Source organism: Dermacentor albipictus, chromosome 7 (genome assembly GCF_038994185.2).
Source record: "Dermacentor albipictus isolate Rhodes 1998 colony chromosome 7, USDA_Dalb.pri_finalv2, whole genome shotgun sequence".
NCBI lineage: Eukaryota > Metazoa > Arthropoda > Arachnida > Ixodida > Ixodidae > Dermacentor > Dermacentor albipictus.
This window is the reverse complement of record NC_091827.1, coordinates 19,474,986-19,498,654: the sequence shown is the minus strand read 5'-3', so window position 1 is coordinate 19,498,654 and position 23,669 is coordinate 19,474,986. Positions and strand designations below refer to the sequence as shown.

Here is a 23,669-nt window from a genome sequence, read left to right as displayed (position 1 = left end):
CCAAAGTGCAACTTCTTGCTGACATGAGTTGCAGCAAATTCTAAAGGGATTGCTGAGGAGATGAGATGATCACAGCTTACCACAAGCAGCTACTTGTCACATTTTCGTCACATTTTCTTGGGCTTTGTCTCGTTGTTGGCTTATCATTCCTCAGAAACAGCATCAATTAATCAATTACAACAGAACTGCTTGTTGGCCTAGTTTGTGCTTGCTAAAAGACATGTATACATACACGCATGCGCTGGCTGTTCACAAATCTATGTAACCCAGCGGTCAAACAATCTAGTTTCCGATTTATAGAGCACGATAGATGTATCACTAATGCAATTTGTACCTTTCTTTTTTTATATAGTAGGCTTCCATGAGCTCACGTGCTGTTTGAAATCTACTCCTGCCAAGAATCCTAATCTCAGAAAACCATGGTTTGCACAAGCAGGCCTTGCAGTGTGCAGGCAAATGTGCCACGCCATCTTTCATTAGATTTAGGGAACACGAACTAAATCTAATGAAAGATGGTGTTTTCTTGGAAGAAAGGTGCATATTACAATTGGGTAAATACGATGGTGATGATATGTAGTGTTTAATATGCAAGGGCTAGGTGTGCCCATCATGTGCCAAGCATTGATCGTATGTTTTCAATGTTGCAAAGGGTAGGTGTAACATGTCTATAAAAGGGCCTAAATACACTTGCTGTAAAGTGCATAAAATATATATGTATTAAAATTATGTTAATCACTAGTGAGGTGTGCTATGACCGTAAAAGTTGTATGTTACAAAAACATGATATAACGAACATGGGTCATTCATCGCTAGCACTACTGCCTCACCAGGGCCCTTAAAGGCCAACAGCAAAGAAATTTCACTTATTTAAATTGGTTATGAATAAGGAGTACGTAGGTACTACTGAAGCAATCTTGGCAAAGTTGCAGGGCTGGTGATTGTGTAATTTTCACATTAGCAGCCTTAAATGGCACCTGAGCCGACGAGGCATGCACCTGGTGGTTGCCAGGTGTGATGCAAGTCCCACAACATCGCTGAAGCGATGCTGTGGGACTTGCAGGAAGGTGTGGGCAACAGCTGATCTCGGGAGTTCTTGTCGAGGAACTATGTGTTCTTAGTCTTGCGTCACTTCTGGCGAGCAGTAATGGTGGGCTTTTTTCTTTTCCAATTACGGTGTAAAAGATGGTTATTTTTGCAAGCTTTATGTGACTCATCCACTCATATTTCAAGTGTAAAATGTTGCAAGGAGTCTGCTCTGTATCGCCTGTATTTAAATATAAGCTATTTACAAAGCCTAAAATTTTGTTGCTGTTGGCCTTTAAGTGTGAGGGCCTGAAGGCATGTGCTGTACAAAATGCTACTATTGCAGCTGCAGCCTCTGGTGAGAAGATGGGTAACGAAACACAACATCTGATACTACTACCTGGGGAAGAAGGAAGGAATGGAAGGGGCCTTTCATGCATTCTTAGCCTGCGACTGACTGTAGTCTCTTGTTCCCTCTGTTCGCAGTATACACCAGCTGCAAAGGACAGGTGCCCAAGAGGTCTGCAAGATCGAGGCTCACGACTCTGAAGTGCTGTGCCTCGAGTACTCGGGGCCTCCAGACGAGGGTGGCAGGCTGCTGGCCTCGGGCAGTCGTGATCGCTTCGTGCACCTCTTCGATGTGGACCAGGATTATGCCTTCCAGCAGACACTGGACGACCATTCATCCTCCATCACAGCCGTGCGATTTGTGCGGGGAACCCCGCCAGGCACATTGCAGATGATTTCCTGCGGCGCTGACAAGTCAATAGTTTTTCGGAAGGCACAACAGGTGGGTAGGCCATGTGGATACCTTCCGTTTTGGACAGCCAACTCTTGCAGCTGTGTGGTCCTTCTTTCTCTGTATAGGCGTACGAATATTCGAAACTTTCATATAACACAGTAGACATAGAAAACGAGAAGTTGTGTAGTGTACCGCGCTACATTGCTCAGTGAGGCAGACTTTTCGTGCTAAACTGCTATCATTTGCAATCATCAGAGAGTCCTGAGTATGTGAATAAGCTTCTCGTTTATAGCAGCTAGTGCTCCGTTTGTGCTTTTAATAAACAATTCTTTATAATGTGCACTGTAAATGCAGAAATTTGCTAATGTTGCAAATATACTACGATGTTAACATCGTTTTGTACTGATGCTGAAAGTGGGCGTTAATTACTCGAGACCTGTTCGAAAAGTATTTGACGTTTGCTCTGTTTCTGGCGCCATGTGATTCACATTTGGTTTGGTCTCCAAAATGACTATACACACACTCTTTGTGATCCGTTTTAGGTGACTGACCACACAGTGTTGTAGCGTGTCTGAAAAGCGCTCCCTTTGGCTGCTCCACTGTTGCAGGCGCAGGGTCCACCAGTGTTTTCGCGGAAACACCACGTAGTGGGGAAAAGCACGCTTTATGACATGGAGGTTGATAGCTCACAGGAGCAGGTGCTGGCTGCATGCCAAGACCGTCAGGTGCGTGTCTATGCGCTGGCCTCGGGAAAGAACACGCGCTGCTTCCGTGGCAGTCCTGCCGAGGAAGGCACACTCATCAAGGTAAGCTGCTGCTGACAGGCGATCGGTGTTTGAAGCTAAGGAAAATGTGCAGAAGTGCTCTCATGTTTGTTTGGCTTGATTGGTGAGCCATTTTGATGCCCAGTGACTGGCGCCAGCAACCATCTAGCAGGCCATGTTAACAATTCATCTGATGGGCCTCGTGGCAGGTGGCTCTGGACCCGACAGGCACATACCTGGCCACCAGCTGCACGGACAAGACGTTGGCGCTGTACGAGTACAGCACGGGCGAGTGCCTGGCTTCAATGCTGGGCCATTCGGAGCTGGTTACTGGGCTGCGGTTTAGCCACGATGGTCGCCATCTCATCTCAGTCTCTGGTGACAGGTGTGTAGAAAGCCTTGCTTCTCTGGCTTAAGACAACGAGCTCTGACGGGCCATTGTGGCTTCCTTCGCAGTTGCATCTTTGTGTGGCGGCTGCCTCCAGAGGTGAGCCAGGTGATCTGCAGCAGCCAGGCTGGTGTACCCTTGCCCACCACGTGGCAGGATGCAAGGTGCGTGCCTAACAGAAGTGGACACTCATTTGTTGTCTGCACCCCCAGACATCTAGTTTAGTGGGTCGTGGGTTACAACACAGCAGGCACCCAGTAGTGGCACCTGCTGTGCTGTACAGGCATAACAGATGGTAAGCATGTATCGAGGATGACAGGTATAGGCTTGAGTGGTTCGAAGCACCTGTCGTTCCTGTAATGTTTAATTGTGGGAAGCAGTTACTTGACAGCCTGCATTTAAAAACCGGCTTTTCATCGCAATCAAATGTGCACGACACAATACATAAAGTTGGAGCAAAAAATGTGATAAATTTTATCCTGACAGCCATTGTACTATACATAAAATGTGAGAAGTTGCGTAGGGGAGCTTGCTGCGTTGCTCAGGGAGCCGGAGTTTTTTTTTGTTTTTTTTTTGTTTTTAAATGCTGTGATTCTCACTTTCGTAGAAGTCATGGGTATGCAAACAAACTATTTATTTGTGCCCAATGTCCCGTTTGTGCTTTTAACGAACAACGCTTGATAATGTGCAATGTAATGGCAAGAACTTCTGAGCTTGTGTAATGGCAATACGTCTGAGTATTGTACATGCTCTTTCTTGTGCAGTGCTGCCCTGGAGGCCGAGCGAGACCCGTGAGTGCAGACGGCTACAGTAATGCATAATTTGTGGGCATTGCTGCTCGGTCGCTAGCTTTCCATCATTGCCTGCTCTGTTGTCAGCTACCGGAAGACAAGTACCTCGTGCGATTTCGTAAGCCATAGGTGGCATGTCTGGGGTCGATTACGCATTCTTGTGGAGCTGAAACCGCCTCATTCTAAGCCACAGTGCACACATTTGTGCCCATTGTGTGCTTGTCATGGTAACTCGTTTTATGCTTCTCATAGGACTTCTGCCCCCATCTTCTGATCTCATGCTGCTGGCAGTTTCACTAGTTGTGTCAGTTTCGCAAGTTGTAATTAATTCCACGTCAGTATTACACATCCCTGTTGTGCATGATGAGTGACTGTTAATGCAGCATTGTGAAGAACGTAATGCAGTCAGACTGTCACATCTTCAGTGCTTAAGTGTGACATTTAGCGATGCATGGGAAATTCAGCAAACTCCAGTGGCAGTCTTGTAATGTCAAACTTTGATAGAACAAGATCATACCTGCAGCAAAATATTTTGTGAAACAGCAAATTTCAGATAAGTTGGGGTTTATATGCTTCAGCAGTGCAACTTGCTGTGCAGCTTTTGATAACAAGCCTGGCAGACAGCATCGTGGGGCATAATTTAAGTTACTGAGCAATGAATGCCAAGGTGATGTGATCCAGTCAATAATAATGTATAAACCTGTGTAGGGGCAACACCCATTAAGGGCCACACCCTCAGCTTGGCAACCAACAATTTGAAAAAAAAAAAAATGAAACATTCAATCGAGAAGCAATTGTGTTTGGTGCATTGATGTTGCATGCAAACATCGGCGAATTCTTGTGCATTAGCTCATCCTCAGGCATTGGCAAATTTGCATGCATCGCTACCAGATGGTGAGAGCTGCGATTTGACCTCTGACGTTTGGGGCACGGCCACAACCGGCTTCTTCATGTTTCTCCCTGGCAGCGCACAAGTCGCCCATGCCATGTTATTTTTATTTTTTTGTGGGATTAGTTTTCGCAGTCAGCTCAACCAGGTTCTTTGGCTCATTTGTCAACTGCCGGGAGTCTGCACTAAAGAGGAAGCGTTTGATTATGTATGGCGCTGGCGTACATGGCAATAGCTTAATCCATGAATGTGCTAGCGAAGTGAGCATGAGCAGCAGTGGCAGTGATAGCGAAGATGAATGACCAAGTGCATGTCGTGCATGAATTAATGAATAAATTTGTTATGCAAAGCATTTGCTTTTGTTGGTCAGTCTTGTAGGATTCGGCGGATTTTATACTCGTGTTCAGAAAATTAGCACCAAATGACCTGTTCCTGTGTAGGAGCCGCACTTCAATAAAATCACAAAAAGAAAAGTGTGGTTTATATGGCATGTACTTGCCAACCCTAGTGTGCTGAACACAAAGCATGCAGACAGAGGCACTTTGCTTCATTGTTCATACCATTGCTACCCTTGTCTCTTCTTGTTACTGTGGCCCTTCGCTATCACTGAATCGAGGGGCCTTGAGGCTTCAGGTATTGCCATGAATGTACTGAAAATGATGTAGGCCTTGTGGATTTATTTCCTTTTCATTGGTCAGCTGTGCACTGTTTCTGTGCTGGGTAGCTGTCATTTATGAGCCCGTTTGTCATTTTTTCATTGTTTCCTGATAGTATCCTTTTGAAGCAGCCGAGGCCCTCTGCACGCAGGCGGGCGTCCTCTGTGGCGGTGGCGCGGCCCTTGGTGTCTGGCAGCCCACAGGAGGAGTCGCCTCCCGAGTACCGCTTCACGCTGGGTCCCCTGCCATCGTGGGCCAAGAAGCAGGTGCTGGACAATTTGCTTAGTGTTTTCTCCTTCCACCCTTGCAGAAACATACTGTATCAGCACAAATATAGCATGACTGTGAATGCCGTAGAACCATGGTATAGTAAACTGGTCAGAGCCAAGCAGAATGTTCGCTCAAAAAGTTTCACATTAGATACCTCTGTCATATACACATCTGTGGACTGGTTTGAAAGCTTGCAAGCAACGATGCCGAATGTATTATTGGATGATGCAGACCAAGGAACACTATGGTGTTGTGAAGCGAAAACAAGGTACAAGCAAGTTCAAAGGGTGAAATGCTGTTCTTAATTTGTTAGGATAGAACACAGGCCACTGTATGTTGCTGACGTTTCCATATGCTTTGCACAGGTTTCGTAGTGGTCCTTGAAACCCTTGAATGTCAAACTGCGATTTTCAAGGGCCCTAAGTTTTAGAGAGAGCTTAAAAATCGCTGAATTTTTGGGGGGTTAGACTTAGTGGATGCTATTTTTCTATAGGACCCCAAGGTTTGAGCAATCTAGTCAAACCAATCAAGTCTGATTAGCATCTCCATTTTGTTTGTCGTGGCTAGTGATGCTTTACGCAAAAAAAAAACATTAAAAAAAATGTGTTGTTTTCGAGCTATCAGGTGTCATGGCGCTTTAATTCTTAAAAAATAGAATGCTTTGCTAGGGCCCTGAAAGTCTTTGAAAACCCTTGAACATTTTCTTCGAAAGCATCTATATACCCCGTTTATATCGATACACTTACTCATGCATGCAGATGATGGAGCAGCAGCAGCCAGTGAACAGCAAGCCCCCTGCTGCCGCACCACCTGTTCCCCAGCCCCGAGGTCGCTGGGCCCAGCGCTTTGACGCAGCGCGTTCGCTGTTTGAGAATGGCAAAGAGGTATGGGCCAACCGCTATTAGCCTCCTATCTACTTCAAAGCTTGAACACACATTTATAGGACTTTTCAGCACTTAAACATTGACGACATGCTGAGGAAACGCTGAAAGGTAGGCTAGGTTAGTTAGTGCAGGCTCACAATTCAGGGTATCTCGATGCACCAAGGACCAAAACAAGAACAAGTAAACAAGCAGGACATGTATTAGCTTGCCTTCTCTCCTCTTAGGAGTTTGACATCAGAAGCAAGTTTTTGTTAACCCGCGACATGACTAGACAATGTCTACTCTTCCAGTGATTTTTGAAACAATTTTTTTCAATAAACTGCTTCATTCTTTATCCATGCATATGTGGTGTTGCCTTGAATAAACTTTAGGGGTGAGTGACGCATTTCCACTCTGTTTGTTTGTTTCTTCCTCTGGTCCCTGCTGCGTCATGCATTAGTGAATGAAAGTTGGCTGAATGAAAGTGAATGCAAGTCGGCTTTGCGTATAATCGCATATTAAGTCAGTGCTTGCCCTTGTCTTGTGAAATCGGAGAAGTTCAGACTGGTTGTCCAACGTCACTGTCTGCCTGAAGGGCATTTCTGCTGCTGTTTCCCTTCCTGAGAAGGATCATTTTCATCCCCGCCGATGGTAGTGCTTGACTAGATGACGAAATTCTCTTCTGGGCGCTAATTGACAGTCAATCACTTCAGTTGGTAACCCTGAGCTTGGAGGAGAAAAATCAGCTCCTTGTTCAGGAAACAAGTAGTGAGCTGGGAACGTAGCGCTTGAGGCATCCCAATCATGCTAAATTAGCTTTTCTATAAGAATGTTTAAAGCTTTTCGCACATCGTTTTCTACCAAGAAAGGATGAAGTTTCCCTAAAATATTTGATCCTAATAACTTCTTCAGGAGAAATTTTCTCAAATAGAAACCCCTTGAAGGTTGTACATTCTTGGTCAGTAATTTTTGTAGCTTCGTATCTGCTCACCAGTTTGTGTCAAGTTACACAGGGCATCACAAAAGCTTTCCCTGCAACCTCCCTTACTGTAGTGTGAGTTTAGTTCTGCTGTGCATAGTGACTCATTTAAGATATGCTGCAGTTTTTCGCTATAGCTTGAAGAAATGTCAACAGTGCCACAGTCGAACAAGGAACGTCGCTTCAGTGATGTTTTTTTTACCACTGTTAACCACTTCAAGCCTCCTTCTTTTTGTAATTTTTTGTCTAGTTTGCGGTGCCACGTTGTTGCTTAGGTAGACACAGGTCTTTGTCGCCGTGACTGGATACCGTCACTTCTAAAAACTGTATAAAACCAGTGTGTCAGTAAAAGATGGTCGCTTCAATGTATACTTTCTAAAATTTTGTGCTGTCTGTCTCTCTGAAAAATTGGGCCATTTCTCCTTAAGAAATAAAAAAGAAATTGTTCATTTGTTCATTTATTTAGTGGCACTTTTTAGACAACTAAGAAAAAAAGAAATTGAGCTGCACTTGTCCCTGACAAAGCCTGAAGGCTGCACCTGGACAAGTGTCTTTGGTGCAGATGGATTAACATGAATATAGACGGGGCACGCAGAAGGAAGCAGACATAAGCCTCAGGTGTGACATGATATAATTCAACATGAAAAGACAACCACGATTGACTGAGGCAGAGATATACCAAGGCGTGACTGTGCCTGCACTTGTTTTAATTTTAGTTTCATGACCAAGACAGCATGTCTCGTGCATTTCTTTGCGCTCTTTTAGCATTTTCCTTTCCCTGTTTCTAGAAACTGAAATAGTGTGCTTCTGCTCTTTCCATTTTTCTTTATGCTGCAGTGCTTTGCAGTAGCATGGGTGCTTCGTGGATGCTTGGGTGCTGCTCCGGCTCTCCTGACAGACGTCTTAGCATGTTTGTCCCTTTCTTCTCTCATCTTTCTCTCCTTTTCTGTTTGAGGCTGCACACAGCTCCATGATGTTAAAGAGGCGAGCTGGTGCTTGCCGACTTGTGTTGTTAGCAAGGCCCAGTGGTAATGGGCACTTCCTTGTCGTCGTTTTTGGAGGCAAGCTCTTTGCTTTTGTTGCAGTAGTAGCCAGTATTGTAATCAAAGGAAAGCCAGCAAGAAGTGTGCAAATTCTCTTTTCGTGTGCACGAGCATGTTAAGCAAGTCATATAGTAGTATGCCGTCATGCAACGTGGGCGATATTCTTGCGCAGTTACTTTTGGTAGTGCAATCACTTTCTCGAGATTTCATGTGACTCGTCACTGGATGCATTGAAGTATACGGCTGACAGCGTTCCCGGCATTCTGCTAAAGGAGTTGGCTTGGCTTAGCTCCAGAAGTGCCGTTGACTTATATGGGAACACGCCTGGTTCTGAACCGAGTGAAACCTTGTGAAAGGAATTGTATCCCCAAAAATGATTGCCCAGGAATACTGCCCCTGTACAGATTGTTGCACACTCACCGTTCCTCTTAACATCCTGGAGCTCCTTACACCTGTGAGCAAAATTACATGGACTGTGGATACCATGAAAAACTACAGCATAGCAGCTTACGTGGTGCACAGACTATTTAAGGGGCCCCTCACCAGGCCCTATTGCGAATTTTGGTTATACACTGGAAGCTGTAAAACGCTGTCTAAGGAGTAACGAGACAGTTCTCTCTTCTCCAATACTGAACCAATCTGAAAAATTATTTGGTAAAACACTGTATAAGGACCGTTTTACCAAAATACTTTTGCAGATTGGTTCATTATTGGAGAAGACAAAACTGTCCCGTTACCATGCCACCAGGAGACGAGCATCACTGCCGATGGGGACACTCTCTCCCTCTGCCTCTAGTAGTGCTCCCATATAGTATTCCTTCTCTGACTTGTCCCATACCTGAGCCAAGGGAAGCACCACGGCGTCGAGCACCACCTCCTTCTTTTCCTTCTTCTCTTTTTCTTTCTGCGCGGTGTGCTTACAGTGGTAGCGTTGTGCTTCCCGTATTGGATGGTTAGTCATGGTGAGTGGCGTAGATTGCACTGCGAAGAGGCACTGGTGCATATGACTTTGACTCCCTGGCTTAGAGTGGAGCTGTCTTGAAAGGGAGGGTGCACAGCATCTGCTATGAAATTTGACCTGTTATCTCGACGCTACATGTCGCAATGCTTTCCAAGCGTGATCGTCAGCATGTGGTGCATACGCTACTCTTGTTTGTTTAAATTGTGAAACCTGGTGAGGGGGCCCTTCAAGAGTAACAACTGCACATTCTCACGGCCCAGGTCAGGCTGTAGGCAGACTAAGAGGAAACTCTGTGGAACCAGCGACCTGTATACTTTTGCTTGCAAGTGTACTGCAGTATCACATTGTCATCATTAGTATCGCAGTGTCATAATATTTATCGAGGCCATGAATTTTGTGTGGGTGCACCACTGAGGTACATCCCCATAAATTTTACTCTGACCTCTGTTTTAAGAGCGTAAATGATTCCCAATCCTGGTGGACAGGCTTTCAGCCACTCTCAAATTGTCAGTGACTGCTTTTTGCCTGTGGTATATGTTGAACACTTGTTGGTTGGAATTCATTCATTCATTCATTCATTCATTCATTCATTCATTCATTCATTCATTCATTCATTCATTCATTCATTCATTCATTCATTCATTCATTCTATGCTATGCTTTGAGAGCAGCTCCCTTGTGGAGGTGCCCGGGAAGGCGACTCGAGTAGCGCAGCGAGTGGCAGTGTGCGCATGGAAGACGGCGATGCCGAAGACGAGCACTCGGACACGGAGGGCAGTGGTGGCGTCCTCTACCCTGTGCCCCAGGACGGAAACAGCACTGAGCCTGTGGGCAGCTTCCGGGTTACGGAGGCTGACCTGCCCCGCCGGCGCCCACACCGACGTGTCTACAACAGTACCCCAGGTGTGGAGCGCAGTCTCAGCCAGCAGCCTGTTGTGATTTGCGTCTGCTCGCTGCAACAAATTTTCACCAAATGAAGTATCGCACGTCACGAAACTGTCTATGGTGTAATTTTGCAAATTGGTAATGTCTGCTTTATAATAAAAGTAATTAATTTTTGATGCCAAAGGGCAAAGCGGAAAATGACGCATTGTAATTGGGCTGTCAGTTCTCAAATGAGCTCTCAGCATTTTGACCGTACTGCTTACTAGTCCTCACGAACATTGTTTAACTGCACGAACAAACGGACTACAGAGACAGCATGAGTCCCATGCTGTCTCTGTGGTCCGTTTGTTCGCGCAGTTAAACAATGTTCGCTAATATGTACGAACTCGCCCAACAACAAGTTCTTCTTACTAGTCCTCACGGAAATTCTGGCCTGATACCGCAATCTACTTTGCGCAGATCTGCAGAGTGAGGCCAACAGCGAGGACGAAGACTCGAGCAGTACAGCCGAGCTGCGGCCTTTGTCAATGTGTGTCAGCACCGAAAACCTGGACAAGCTGGGCCAGCGGGAGCACTTTATGCGCGCCACCTACGAGAGCCTCGAGCAGCCTGTGACGCCCCCTTCCCTGGCATCCGCTGGGCCCAGCCCCGGCACCCGCTCGAGCCTGTCCGCTCGCCACCACCGGCCAGAGAGCTCCATGTTGGGCTCGGGCAACAGCCGTAGGCGCGAGGAACTGGCGCAAGCCCTCAACCAGGCACGGCAGAAGCTGAACGCTCTGGGCTGGTGCAGCAGCAAGAGCAGCGGTGACCTGCTGGCGGTCAACCCCGAAGAGAACCTGATTCGCCGAACTGCCTCCATGACCGACATATCCACCAGACGTCGGCTTACCTACTCGTCAGGTGTGCACTGGCATGTTGCCGAGACCCCTAGGGTTTTTCTTTCACACGTAATTAGAGGAGCCTCCCGAATTTTATGCCAAGGCAAATTCGAGCTCATTCTATGATTTTACTAACGTTGCGTCGAGTCTTGTGAAAGATCTCGTTCTTGAAATAGCTTCGCCTGTTGGTCTACGATCATGTTTTTTAAGTCTTCTGATGGTGAAAGGGCACCAGAGGCATACCTGCTTCGAGCAAGTTTATTCGGGCAAATTTGGCGCCAGCAAAATCGCTGGAAAAGATCGCTGTGATCTAAAAACAGTCTTGTTCGTCACACTCGGCTGATCCAGATTGGCTGCAGCTTGTGTGTTGTGCCTAAGGGTAAATTGTTAACATAGTGCATATGTATACCACAAAAGGTATGCATTCGGGACAAATCAGGGGGAAAGAAATGAAAAACAAAATTGGCTATTGCTTCCCTCTCCTCTTCTGGTTGCAGATTTGTCTGTGGAATTTTTATTAATTTGAATGTTTGCAGGTTAGCAGGTATGTGCTTTGAATTTCCATCACATAAGTTAGCCTGTTCCTGCATTCAGAGAGAGCAAGGACCGAAAACTCAACTGCACACACACATGTACAAGCACACATACACTGTGACAAAACTGAATGGGAATGATGTTTTTTCTCTAGAACAAAGCTGAAAACTAACAGTTCCAGGGCCAATAATCTATCTTATACTGCTACTCCTTTTATCTTTCAAATGTCTACCACTGATATAGCACCACACATCGCAGGAGTTGAACAGGAAGCAGAAGATAATTCTCTCCACAATAATTTCTCCTTGACTTTATTGTGGCATTCATGAGGATGCAAAGAAAGTGATGCCCCTGCCAAAGTTGTGTAGAATATACAAATATGTAAAAAATGTCAGAGTCAAAATCATCCAGGGCTGTCCACTACTGTGTGTGTTATTGTCCCAGACTCGCTTTGACAAGGGGAGAGTGAGCCTTTTTCTCAAGAGGCAGGACTGACACTGTCATGGTGGAAAACAAAGCCACACAATTTCTATGCACTGTTATTGTGTGAATGCGCGCCTTTCTCTTTGTTCATTTACAATATGTCCAAGGGGGTGGGATCATCTTGGACTATCGGGATGGTTAATTTTTCAAGCTGTGCATATGAAGATAAAATTTCTCCGTCTGCTCGTGCTGTTTGCAATGTCGCACCATCTAGCCCGAATAAAGGTGTTAGATGCATAGGGGAAAGTTGGTGAAGACACCCAGAAAAAAAAAGGGGTAGTAATCTTATTCAGTTGTGGTAATGTCCAGGTGACTCGGTCGGCCTCTGGTCCCAGCAGCAGCAGCAGCAACAGCAGCCTCAGCAGCAGCCACAGCAGCAGCCACAGCAGCAGCTGTCCCCATTGCAAGGCATGCTGCGCAGTGCCAGCCTCGGGGCCCTGCACATGGCCGGTAGGCGGGTGCCCCCGGTGCAGGTGTCGGATGACTCTTCTTCCTCTTCGGACAACGAGTCGACAGTCAAGGGTCCCACCCAGGTACGTCGTGGCACCATTTCATACAGGTGACGCTGAATGTGTAGTTTGTGGCAACAATGTTTCGCCCGCAGAGTAATGAAATCCAAATGGATGTATAGCATTCACACAGAGGGAATTAGTGCCGGTGCCGAATAAAACGCGAACGGTGGAGCGTATGGCTCAAGCACAACTGAAAGTGTTGTGCGCGCCTTTCGTTCATCACCATTGACAGGTGCGCACACCTGGTTTGACAGCATTATGCGATGATGCTCCCCCTACACTATGATACTTTTGTCTATGTTCTGCTTCTCTTTTATTTGAAGGCAAGAAAATAAAAATAAAAGGAAACAGAAGCCAAAACATCGCAGTATAGGGCGAGTATTATCGTACAGTACAGCCTAACCGCACGTGTTACCGGCATCAAATGGAGCGCAAACAGCTGTGCGCACGCTACTCTCAGCGCGGTCGTCTTTTCTCACTTTCAAATAAAAGAGAACCATAACAGAGACGAAAATATTGCAGTGTAGAAGGCACATCATTGCGCAGTGCAGCCAAACTGGATGTGCACGCCTGTCAACAGTGATGACTGGATTCAGTGATGTTTCGGCCGCACGCACCGCTGTTTACGTTTCACTTGACGCTTATAGCACATGCAGCATTGCTTTGAATTGTGACTACAATTGAACATCAATATAATGGACACGGATATAGGAAACTGTTGGATATATCAGAGTAAATCTAAGCTATTGATCAGCAATGTCGATATCGGCATGTGCCAAATATACAGTTATAAGTGACTATAGGATATGATGAAGGTTTTATCTTGTCAGGTGCAATTTTTCTGTAAACGAGGTTTGATTGTTGGGCATGGTGGTAGTACAGTATAACATATATAGAGAAGTGTTGTGCGAGCGTTTTGTATTTATTAAGGGCTGTCCAGCTTCATAACAGTGCAGTGAATGGTCTCTCCAATCTCTCGTTCGTGACTGCCCGGGTTTGCGGGGACGTTGCGTGTGCCAACAGTGATTCGCTTATGTAAGCACGTCAGGTTGTCTTGAGAAGTTGAAGAAAACAAATCGGACACCAAAAGTTCTGCATGTCTATCAGGTCAACTAGTCATGGTGCTCTTTGGCGATAGTTGGCCCTTGCGTCATAAAATGCTACATATCATTGTCATCATTATCGGGTTTTGCGTAGCTTCTGAAATCACAGTATTCTGCTGTTAGTACTACAATGCATTGCCATGCCATGCCTTTGCATGCTGCATTCAGCTGCAGCCGCATACTGCAATGTGGCACCTGCATTCAGATAAGGGTAGAATACACAAAATTCTCGTACACCGTTTTGCCGAACGAATCCAGCAGTAGGAAGCTAAAGCGTTCTTTTAGTAGAGACCAGTGGCTATGACCGGATAGATAGGAGCAGGATGAAGAGCTAAGTATTTCCACTTTACCTTCAGTAGGCGCAACTTCCACAAGTGGATACGACGCACGCTTTTTTTACTTCTCGAAAGCAAATGGCTCACTCACAGCTGCGAATGTTCATTCCAACAGCACCGTACAAAGCAGTCAAAGGCTTACTGCGCATTATATATCACCAGCTGTCGCATCACTGCTTTGCATTAAGAGCTAAACCGTAATTTTCGCATAATGCTTGAGAAAGTTGGCATCAGTGGTGGACATTGTGTGCGCATGTGTGTGCAGGTGGTGACTCCAAGTAGCGGACGCGAGTGGGGCGGACGTGGCCACGAGGGTCCACGCGCCCTGGTGGAGCCCATGCTCCATGGGGGCCGTGGAGGGGGAGCAGCCACGCCGGGCACACCGCGGCCCCTGCCCTCGAATCCGGCCGTGGCACCTCTCACTCGGGAGCTTTGCGAACGCGTCGCCCAGGAGTTGGCACGCATCACTTCTTACGCCATCCACGTCTTTCAGAGGGTACGTAGACTGTTTTGACAATTGAGGATACCCGTAGTGTAACAGATGCCCGGGATGCCGACTACAGAGTAGACGAATGGAACGGTGTGCTTGTGTTCGATGCAACTTGGCACTGTTAAAGGAGTAGTACTGTTACCTATTATTGAGGAGTTGCATGAATGCTGTGGCACACCTCTCTGGTGTGAAAGAGTGACACTCGGCAAGTGTAAGAGCTTGGAAATGCCGATGGGAAATTTTAACTTGATTTAAATTCAGTCTCCAAATGCTAGACTTGACAATAGTGACCCTATCACAGTGTCATGAGCAAAATTTGCTGATGCGTAGCTGTGTGACTGGCTACGATGTGGGCATAAAAATAAATAAACGAGTAATGCCGCTCAATTTTTCTGGAACTTGCGTGTGGCAGCGGCAGCGATAACGGGAACTGAGCAAACTCTTCAAATAAGCTGTTGAGATCCTGTTTCCTCAGTGCATCCAATGCACAGCTGGAGCTAGATATACCTGTGCCAAGTAAGCTATGGCTGCATATTTAGCTGTGCTGCCAACATCTTTAGCTGGATTCTCTGCCAATGAGTCGAGAAATGATTCGGGCTCACTCCCGGCACCATTTACACTGCTATCACGCTATGTACGAGCTGCAACGATCGCATGTGGAATGATACATTGTCTTCCCTCCATGCAGGTGACCATGGATGTGGACTTGTCCCCAGCCGACAGGTCAGCTATGACCAACACCCTCGCGCACGGTGTGCTGCAAGCCCAGCAGAACCTGCGTCCAGCAGCACCTACGCCACTTCTGGCACCACCAGGAGCGGCCCCCCTGTGGTCAGCACCGCCAGCTGAGCCACCTGTCTTCCAGCAGTTTCCAGCTGCACGGCGATTCACCACTGCCGAACCTGCACCTCCCGCCGTATGTGCAATTGTGATCTTCCACAGCAGTGCCTTCATTCACCATGATAGAATGAGAGATGGCCAAGCTCTGCCAACGCTCCGAACCCTCTGCATTACATATATGTCGAGTTCCCGCTGCTTGGTGCCAGGTAGCAGCATGGTTAATTGGTTCCTACAGCAAATTTCCGTTAATCTGAATGCGGTTAATTCGATTATTCAGTTCATTCGATCCCGACTGAAGGTCCTGGCCAGAGTTTATGCATTTCTATGGGCCTTAACTTTCCCTATTTTGATCCTAAAATTGGCCTTTGCTGGATAATTAGAATGTGACCAGTCAGCAGGCACACATGTGACCCCTATGGTGACCCTAATAGCGGCTCCTTTCTTGGCAGCATGTCTTGGTAGAGCTTAGGAGACAGTGAATGCATTGTACACATGTAAAAAAAAAAATCTGCCGAAAACACCTATTGTTTGCCTGCTTAGCAAGATGTTTAAGCAGTAGCAGCAGCTCACAATGTCTGGTCATAGTATTTACCCAATTCTAACGCATGCTTTCTTGGGGAAATTCTAAGATTGGGCCAAGAATAGCCTATGCAGTGCAGCTGAATACGAATCCAAATCCACATTTGCAGCATTTGTACGCTTTCCCGCAAAGCTGACTTTAGGGAGTCAGCCGTCATTTGACTCCTACTTATGTTTTACTAAAATATTGGGTACCTGTTAGATTCATACTTGTAGGAGCTTTAATGTCATTTCGACATTAGTTTTTTTTTACTTTTGACACAAAGAAAGTGGGCGTGCATTTGTTGTGGGGGCCATGTTAGAATCTGGCAAATACTGCCAAATGACTCAGTGGTGCGTTTCGGCGTTTTTTTTCTGCATCTTGTTTAATTCAACCTGCCGTAGAATTCAATCAATTTGGCCGGTTCTGTCTGGGTCGAGCTAACAGAAGTCTACTGTATTTTGGTGCTCTGCCCTGTATGAAAGTACCTAGTTGTAGGTAATAACGCTGGATATTTATTTTATGTCTTGGGAGTTTGAAAAATAGCTACACGTTGCACCACTGTACATTAGAGTAGCTTTAAATAACAGGAAATGTATAACCTGGTGAACGGTCGTTTGAGTGTGCCTTTTCACAGCAATAAATATGCAAGAAATACCTGTGGCAGCCATCTTTAAAACATTAAACTCCTATTTAAAACAACTTGGGGCAGCTGATAATTACGCTGTGCATTTGAACGAAGAATGACAAGCGCAGAATAAATCCCACAGCATATGATATCGTGCCGTCCTTCGAACCTTCTTAAATGCAAACGTGTAAGGAGCAACAAAATGTGATAAAATTGCCATGCATAGTGGCAGTCAAAGATGACAATGTCCACAAAGTGGATAAGATATCGGGTATTGAGACAGAGTATGAACTAGAGCATGGTAATGAAATTGACAGGGTATCATACTTCGGATTGGATACATCAACAAAAAGTTGACATTTAATTGATGACAGTTTTTTTAATACTGACTGCGTTGTCGGTTGTTAGCGAATAGTACGTCGCATCTATGTCTTCAGAGTATTGTTGCTAGTGTAAAATTAGCATTATAGAGTTAATTTGCTACAACTGCAGTTGGTTTTGTGTACTAATGTACTAATTGTCTCTGTTCCAACATGCAGCGGTACTGAATGTAGTAGTATAGCATTTTTCTCATAACCAGTATATGCATCATACAATCTGTATCCTAATCCTGTGAGGGATCCATGATATTGTGAATTTAAAAAAAAAAGAAAAAGAAGAGAGAGAGCTAGATTAAGTCAGCTTGATGGATGCAACGTCAACAGTTGTGTTTTCATGGCATGCAGCCGCCCCCCCTGGCACCCATGGGTGGTCCCCTCAATCAGTCGAGCTCGGACCTCAATGCGCTGCTGCAGCAGTACTCGGAGCAGCTCATGAAGATGGTCAAGGAGCAGATGGCCAAAGGCGACAGCAAGCCCAGTGATTCCACATGACTCTTTTAGATGAAGCCATTTTTATTTTATTTTATTTTATTGCTGCCAATAAAGGGCTTTCAGCTGGTGACATGCTCGACGATGCCCTGGTGGATGAGCTTCTCGCACTGAGAGCGCTCGAGGAAGTGCGTGGTGTCCCGTGCCAGCACAATGCACGTGCCGTCCTCCGTCTCGAAGTCTCCGTAGTCCCGTATGCACCGCACCTGCACGTACAGTGACTTGGGCGGGCTTCGGTAGCGGGTCAGGTCCAGTCCGACGCTGGACATGTAGTCGGCTAGCAAGCCGTTGTAACGCCGCAGCCATTGTTGCTGCACAAGACAGTAGACGCCGAGTCAGTTTTCTTCGTGCAGTAATTGTTTCATGCTTGCACACCTCTAGGGAGAAACTGTGGGTTCATTAGTACAGGACACTGCTGCTTTATTTATCGCACTTTGAGGTTTAACTTGGAACATTGCCTCAGGGTAGTGAAGTGCTTCGAACTTAGAGTAATTATTTTTGTTTTTAATTTTGATTACAGGTCTAGTGCAACAACAGGTCATCTTTTCCATAACATATTTACTAAACCTACATTTTTCTAACTCACTGCGCATAATTTGTGTATTCTAAACAATTTGTTGTAATGGCCTGAAATCATCAAATGACAAATCTGGGCATAAATATGTGAAGAAAAAGCAAATGCTTCAAAAGCGTTCGTATTAAGATTTATAATGATAGGACAGTATAGGAAAATGACGCTGGTTGCACAGCTATATTGCATGCAGACACTCATTGTGAAGCTCTGTAGTTTTTATGGGTTTGTGACTGCTACATTGCGCAGACCGGCTCGTTTGTTATATTATGGCTTTTTCATTTTTTCTACATTCTATAAAAGCACTTTGTCCTTCTGGTTTCTAACATTCTTGTGGCTAGTTATATTGTCCTTAAAGTAAACACTAATTTATTAATTTTATGGTAATGCTTAGTTTTCAGTGCTTTGCAGCGAAAAGAATTGCAATATGCAAAATGGCTTGCAGATGTACTCAATGTTGCTATCCAGAAAATATCCATGTCTTGCGACACCAGCAAGCAAATTATTCCTCAGTTCTAAAAAATTTATTGCAGAGAAATGCCAAACAGGAAGACTGGGACCTGTGGAACAATAAAAGCCTCAGCGACTTGTTGTTATGCTATCCACACTGGGCTGAACCAGGTAGAGTTGTTTCATGTCTGAAGGCTGTACTGCAGGACACAAACCCTAACTTTCATATCTGCAGACTCTCCTGAATTTTCGTAATGTTAAATAATTTGAACTCGTTGGTCTCTGAACCAGCTGTTTGAAGTTTTCAAATAATGAAAGCATGCTGGAATGGCACTTGGTTAGAGCAATTATAACAGGCAAGTTCCTGAAGCAGGTGAAATTGACAAAAACAATGTCTCTGAAATCAAAGTTTCTGTGATCTAAAAACATTGTCTTGCTTGTCGGTTTTTGCTGTGCTGCATCTAAAAGTAAATCATTAATAACAGGCATATGTATTACCGAAAAGGGGTGCTCATGGCAAGCTTTAAAGAACTGTTAGTTTGGACAAAAAATTCAAAAGGAGAAACTATGGCCTTCCTTTTATAAGATTTCATGAAAGTAGCCTACACACTAATAAACATACAGCCAACCAATGTGCGTATTTAATATGTGTTGACCCTGTTCTGTAAAATGCTGCACAACACTGTCCACTGTCCTTATGTAAGATTAATGATGCATACTTATGACTGCTGTGATTGACATCATTTTCACTGAAAACATCAGGAGTGACAATAAATTGCGTGCCATTATGTTTCCATTACTTATCAATAACAGACAATAGAACAAAATCAGATGCATACATACGTAGATACAAGGCCATGTGTCTCACTTTGACCCATTTTCATGTGCTGAAAGTTATTGATCATGAACGAACTAGCCCGACAGCCTGTTCTCGTGAACCACACTGCTAGGTCATGGATAAACTACCACTTGAGATTCTAGATTTAAAGGTAACCATCTCCAATGAGAATCAGTCCCACTGGGTGCAACTCTAAAAAAGCAAAGCCAGCCATTCTTGTGAAATCTGTGAATCCTTATGCAAAATTTCAAAGAAGCATAAATCAAAAGAATTTGAGATTTTACTGAAATTACTGAGAATTAAAAAAAAAATCTGAAATATACAAAATATGTGCCTTGCTCCTGGTTTCAACTTCTCAAAAATATTGTGCATATTTGATTGTGTGAATATTAGCCGTGGTGGGAAAGTTGTGTCTTCACAAATGTGAAAACACGTATGTGTCTATTGCATAAGGAGCATATTTTGGGGGGGCTCCTTGCACCAAGCATGTGGTTCCTTCTGCATTCTTTAGGCTTTTGAAGCAATAGTCAGGTTGGGGAACATGTGCCAACATCCTCGTACACGATTATCATGCTTGATCGGCTTTTTTTCTGTAAGTAAGCTGGCCCAATAGACTTTGAATCTACGCTGGTGCCTTTGTGCGTTTTGTACAGTATCTCAAGTAATGAATAAGCACATTTGCACTGGCTCTAGCTAGCAAGAATTTTGCGAACAGTTAGTATACCGATCTAAATTGTTGTTAGGAAATCCTTGAGTTTCAGCCAAGGATAAATGCTTGTCTATCATGAACTTCAATGCACGTAGTGTGGTGGACAAGACCGATTTCCTAGAAATTCGCTTGCTACAACATGATCCGCACATCGCGGTCATAATAGAAACCTGGCTGCGTAGCGATATAACAAACTTATCTTTTCACCCGATTACAAAGTTTTTTGTAAGAGGGTTCCTGGAATGAGGAGACCTCCCACCGAGAGTTGAACCAGGGCTTACCCCGGAAAACTGTTTCCAAAATAAAAGTTTATTCCTCCTCCTCCTTGTAAGGATGGAATGCACGAAGGTGGAGGTGTAGCCGTTCTACTTAAATATCAGATAGGAGCTACACTTGTCGGTGATACTACCGAGCTGGAGTGGTTATGCCTTAGATTATCATGCTGGGGTCATTGCTATGTGCTGTACGCATCTTACAGACCAACTGACGCTACACCAGATTACTTGATCAAACTTCAAGAGAATATGTCTCTCTACCAAAATAAAATTTTATTGATGGCGACCTTAACTTGCCTGGTGTCAAGTGGGAGCTCCTCCAGGCAAACAATAATTTTTGACATTATGCTTACACATGATCTAATCCAAGTGGTTAATGAACCCACACATGTACAAGGGTCGTCATGTTCTATATTAGATGTTATACTTTTAAACTGAACCTTTTCTGAGCATATCATGACCTTGTTGCGATTTCCTTGCCCCTTGTCAAGACTACTGCTCCTAAAATTGCTAAAAGCACATCTTTTAAAGATTACTCCACAGCTGATGATGCCAGCATCATTGACTACATGGAAACCTGTCTTACAGGCTTTGCAGATAAAAGTGGTGATGTGTGTACTCTACAGACAGCCTTTACTAGAACTTGCAGATATTGCACAGATACATTTAAACTTACTAAAACTGAGAAAGTCAATAAAAGTGTGCCTTGGATGGCACAATGCTTAGTTGCCTATTGTGACTAATCTTCTACTTTTATCTGGTTTATGTAGCTCTGTTTGCTCCCACTTCTGCTTTCCATAATCGACTGGGAAGAACGGATTGATTAAGGCTTTCAGTTTTTATCTTTTCACAAATTGTTTTGTGAGCAATATATCATATAAAAGTTTATTTTTTATCAATATGTATATGAATGTACTATGCATGTTTGTATTTTTATTTGTCTAGTCTGCCATCCAGAGCTCAGAATATGCACGTCAAACTTGGGCTGTCCAGAGAGCCCACGATGCGGCGGTTAGGCTCAGCCTACCAGTCCCCACGTGGGAGCGGCCCGCAGCTCTGCCCTAGGGGAAAGCTTCTCAGGACCTTGTTATTAAAGTTTTGTCTGTCTGTCTGTTAGTCTTGCAGATAAACATGTCTGCCCGTCCTGCATGGGCCAAGATGTGGTCTGCAGCATCCACTAAATAAAAGAATGTCTGTCTTCGTGTGCCATAAGGGGCAAGGTTAATTTCATTAACTGCGTAAGACCAGGTTTTTTAGTGCTGCTGTTACACGCGCTTATTTAATTACATTAGACGTTAGGATGGCGACAGCTGCACTGGATGCAGTGTTTACCAATCCCGGATAGGCATAATTCAAGCAGAATTATTTCAGATTACTTTCGCGTTTCTCGCATGAAGCCGCAACAGCTAATTTGAGCTGCGACAGTACGCATTCGACGGCCCGATGAGTTGCAATCACCCTCTACCCCCTTTAAATGCCAGTGTAGCGCGGGAGCTCGCAATTACAGTTGTCGTTACATTTCATACGGGTTTACTGTAGGTTAGCTGAGGTGCTTCGTGTGCAAGTAGTGCTAGCAATCGCACACGTCTACTCATGCAACCCTCGCTGAGGCAACCTCTGCAGAGAGCAACGAGCGACAGCACCTCTTGCTCGGACAGGTTCTCCCTGAGCTCGGCGGCCAGCGCGGTGCCAAATCCCCATCGCATGTCGCGGGCCGACATCAGCCGCTGGTACAGGTAGGCGAGCAGGCAGCGCCGGATCTGACTCAGGGCGACGTGCCGTGCATGAACCGTGGCGTGTCTGTTCTCCATGTGCGTCTCCACGTCGTTCTGGTTCTCCGTGAAGAGAGCCTGCATGTCGGCCAGGCAGTCTCGAAGTGCATCCTCCTGCGCACAAGTGATCGCTCGCCGCTGTGGTTCGGGGCGCTGCGGTTCAAGGGGCTGCGCGCCACCCTGACCTCTTACCTTCAACGGTGGAAGCCAACCGCGAGAGCGCTTTAGCTCCTTAACGAGTTCTAGCGCTTTTTCAACAAACAGCACCATGCTTCACCTCCAACAGCTGCCTGAACCGCGCGAAATAGCGCGTGCTCAACTTTCGCGCTTTTCGCTGATGATGATCCCTTAGAACTCGCGCCAGTCGCGGCGCGTCAGCAAAGTCAGATTTTCCTGATATTTAAAATTATTAAACTACAAATTAGACACTCGTGATTCAGTTGTCAACTGCGGCGATTTTTGGCGCACACATTTGGTGCGGCGATTTTTGGTGCACATTTGTGAGGGAAGGAGCATAGGGCAGTGTCGCAGTGTTGGTTCTTTATTCATGGTGTGTCGTCTGGCGGCTAAACCTGCGAAAGAGTGACTCTTTTTGGTATGACAGCCTGGGGTGCTGGGGCACTCCGGTCAAATGCAGTATCTTCTACCGCTGCAGCCTGGAGTCATTGCTTGCAACTGGAGCCACAAAGGTGCAACACAGGACCTTCGGAATCGGTAGTTATGGTTGTCTCGGAGGCCATGCATTTCCGTAGCCTACTATGGTTTTCCGTGCTGCATTCGCACCTTTTTTATCCCTTTATTATGTCCACGGCAGTGAGTGATTGCGAACTTTATTTAGGCCCTGAGGAAAAAGAATTAAATCAGTCCGGCCGGCTCCACCCAAGTCGGGGCCCTCTGGACAGCCCTGAGCTGAGCGATGAGCTCTGTGCTTCTGGGCGCTGAGTCCCAGGAGGACTAGCTGGTCAGGAAAGTCCGTGCCCCGCGTTGGCAGGGCACAGCCATGTATTCGAAGTTGTATTCGTGGCCGCACCGGTCGCACTGTGGGTATTCAGTAGAAAGATCTGGATTGATCCTACTTAGTGTCCTTGGTGGAATGTATGTCTGCAACTGTCTGTAAGTGAAGGCCTGTGCTTTTTTGACCTTTGGGTGATGAGGAGGAAAAATTATTCGTCCTAAGCCATCATTTGAAGTGATTTCGCGGTATGACACGAGCTGGTCTTTGTTGTCTAGGTCCCTCCAGGCTGGGTCGAAGCGAGGGCGCGGACCGCAGACGCGGAATGCGAGTTCTCGCGCCAGTTGGTGTGCCCGCTCGTTCGGATTACAGTCGATCAGGACGTCCGGAAATGTTGCCTTTGTGGGCCGGGAACCATGTGATGTGTGGGGACATGAGGTTGTGTGTAATTTCCCGTTTATTAGAATATTTTGTTGACAACCGTAGCTGCTTTCTAAGAGACGGGGGCCGCCGAGAAGGTTCTATAATGGCTATTCTTGAGTCCGAGTAAATGACGTATTTTTAATTGCCATTTCTTCTGCTTCATGAGTGAAGTTGGTAACTATACTGTGGCTGCGT

General features: G+C 45.6%; 2 protein-coding genes across 4 annotated transcripts in view; one reads left to right on the top strand and one right to left on the bottom strand.

Moving 5' to 3' along the window:
* Nucleotides 1-17,557, top strand: part of Wdr62 (WD repeat domain 62) — a 28,192-nt gene extending 10,635 nt beyond the window's left edge. Inside the window, exons 13-25 of one of the 3 annotated variants that reach the window (XM_070521720.1) lie at nucleotides 1,510-1,813; nucleotides 2,374-2,571; nucleotides 2,739-2,914; nucleotides 2,986-3,081; nucleotides 3,682-3,708; nucleotides 5,405-5,519; nucleotides 6,282-6,407; nucleotides 10,040-10,271; nucleotides 10,713-11,153; nucleotides 12,458-12,681; nucleotides 14,364-14,594; nucleotides 15,277-15,504; nucleotides 17,341-17,557. In XM_070521720.1, coding sequence (XP_070377821.1) covers nucleotides 1,510-1,813; nucleotides 2,374-2,571; nucleotides 2,739-2,914; nucleotides 2,986-3,081; nucleotides 3,682-3,708; nucleotides 5,405-5,519; nucleotides 6,282-6,407; nucleotides 10,040-10,271; nucleotides 10,713-11,153; nucleotides 12,458-12,681; nucleotides 14,364-14,594; nucleotides 15,277-15,504; nucleotides 17,341-17,487 — 2,545 coding nt within the window. In that variant the 3' untranslated portion in view covers nucleotides 17,488-17,557. Of the gene's footprint in view, nucleotides 1-1,509; nucleotides 1,814-2,373; nucleotides 2,572-2,738; nucleotides 2,915-2,985; nucleotides 3,082-3,681; nucleotides 3,709-5,368; nucleotides 5,520-6,281; nucleotides 6,408-10,039; nucleotides 10,272-10,712; nucleotides 11,154-12,457; nucleotides 12,682-14,363; nucleotides 14,595-15,276; nucleotides 15,505-17,340 lie in introns of all 3 variants that reach the window. The other 2 variants (XM_070521721.1, XM_070521719.1) reach the window with 2 other exon arrangements.
* LOC135896354 (DNA replication complex GINS protein PSF1-like) lies at nucleotides 17,496-22,533 on the bottom strand. Its single transcript, XM_065424738.2, has 3 exons — nucleotides 22,292-22,533; nucleotides 21,971-22,213; nucleotides 17,496-17,795 (listed from the first exon to the last, which is right to left on the bottom strand). Exons 1-3 carry the CDS (start codon nucleotides 22,367-22,369, stop codon nucleotides 17,547-17,549), a joined length of 570 nt encoding a protein of 189 aa, XP_065280810.1. The 5' UTR covers nucleotides 22,370-22,533; the 3' UTR covers nucleotides 17,496-17,546.
* Between the last annotated feature and the right edge of the window lie 1,136 nt (nucleotides 22,534-23,669).

Excerpts from the sequence above, each read along its gene's own strand:
- LOC135896354 (XM_065424738.2), bottom strand. The coding sequence starts at position 22,369 with ATGGTGCTGTTTGTTGAAAAAGCGCTAGAACTCGTTAAGGAGCTAAAG. Across the intron at positions 22,214-22,291 it reads GTTGGCTTCCACCGTTGAAG|GAGGATGCACTTCGAGACTG; the intron begins GTAAGAGGTCAG and ends ACTTGTGCGCAG. Across the intron at positions 17,796-21,970 it reads AGAACCTGTCCGAGCAAGAG|CAACAATGGCTGCGGCGTTA; the intron begins GTGCTGTCGCTC and ends TGTCTTGTGCAG.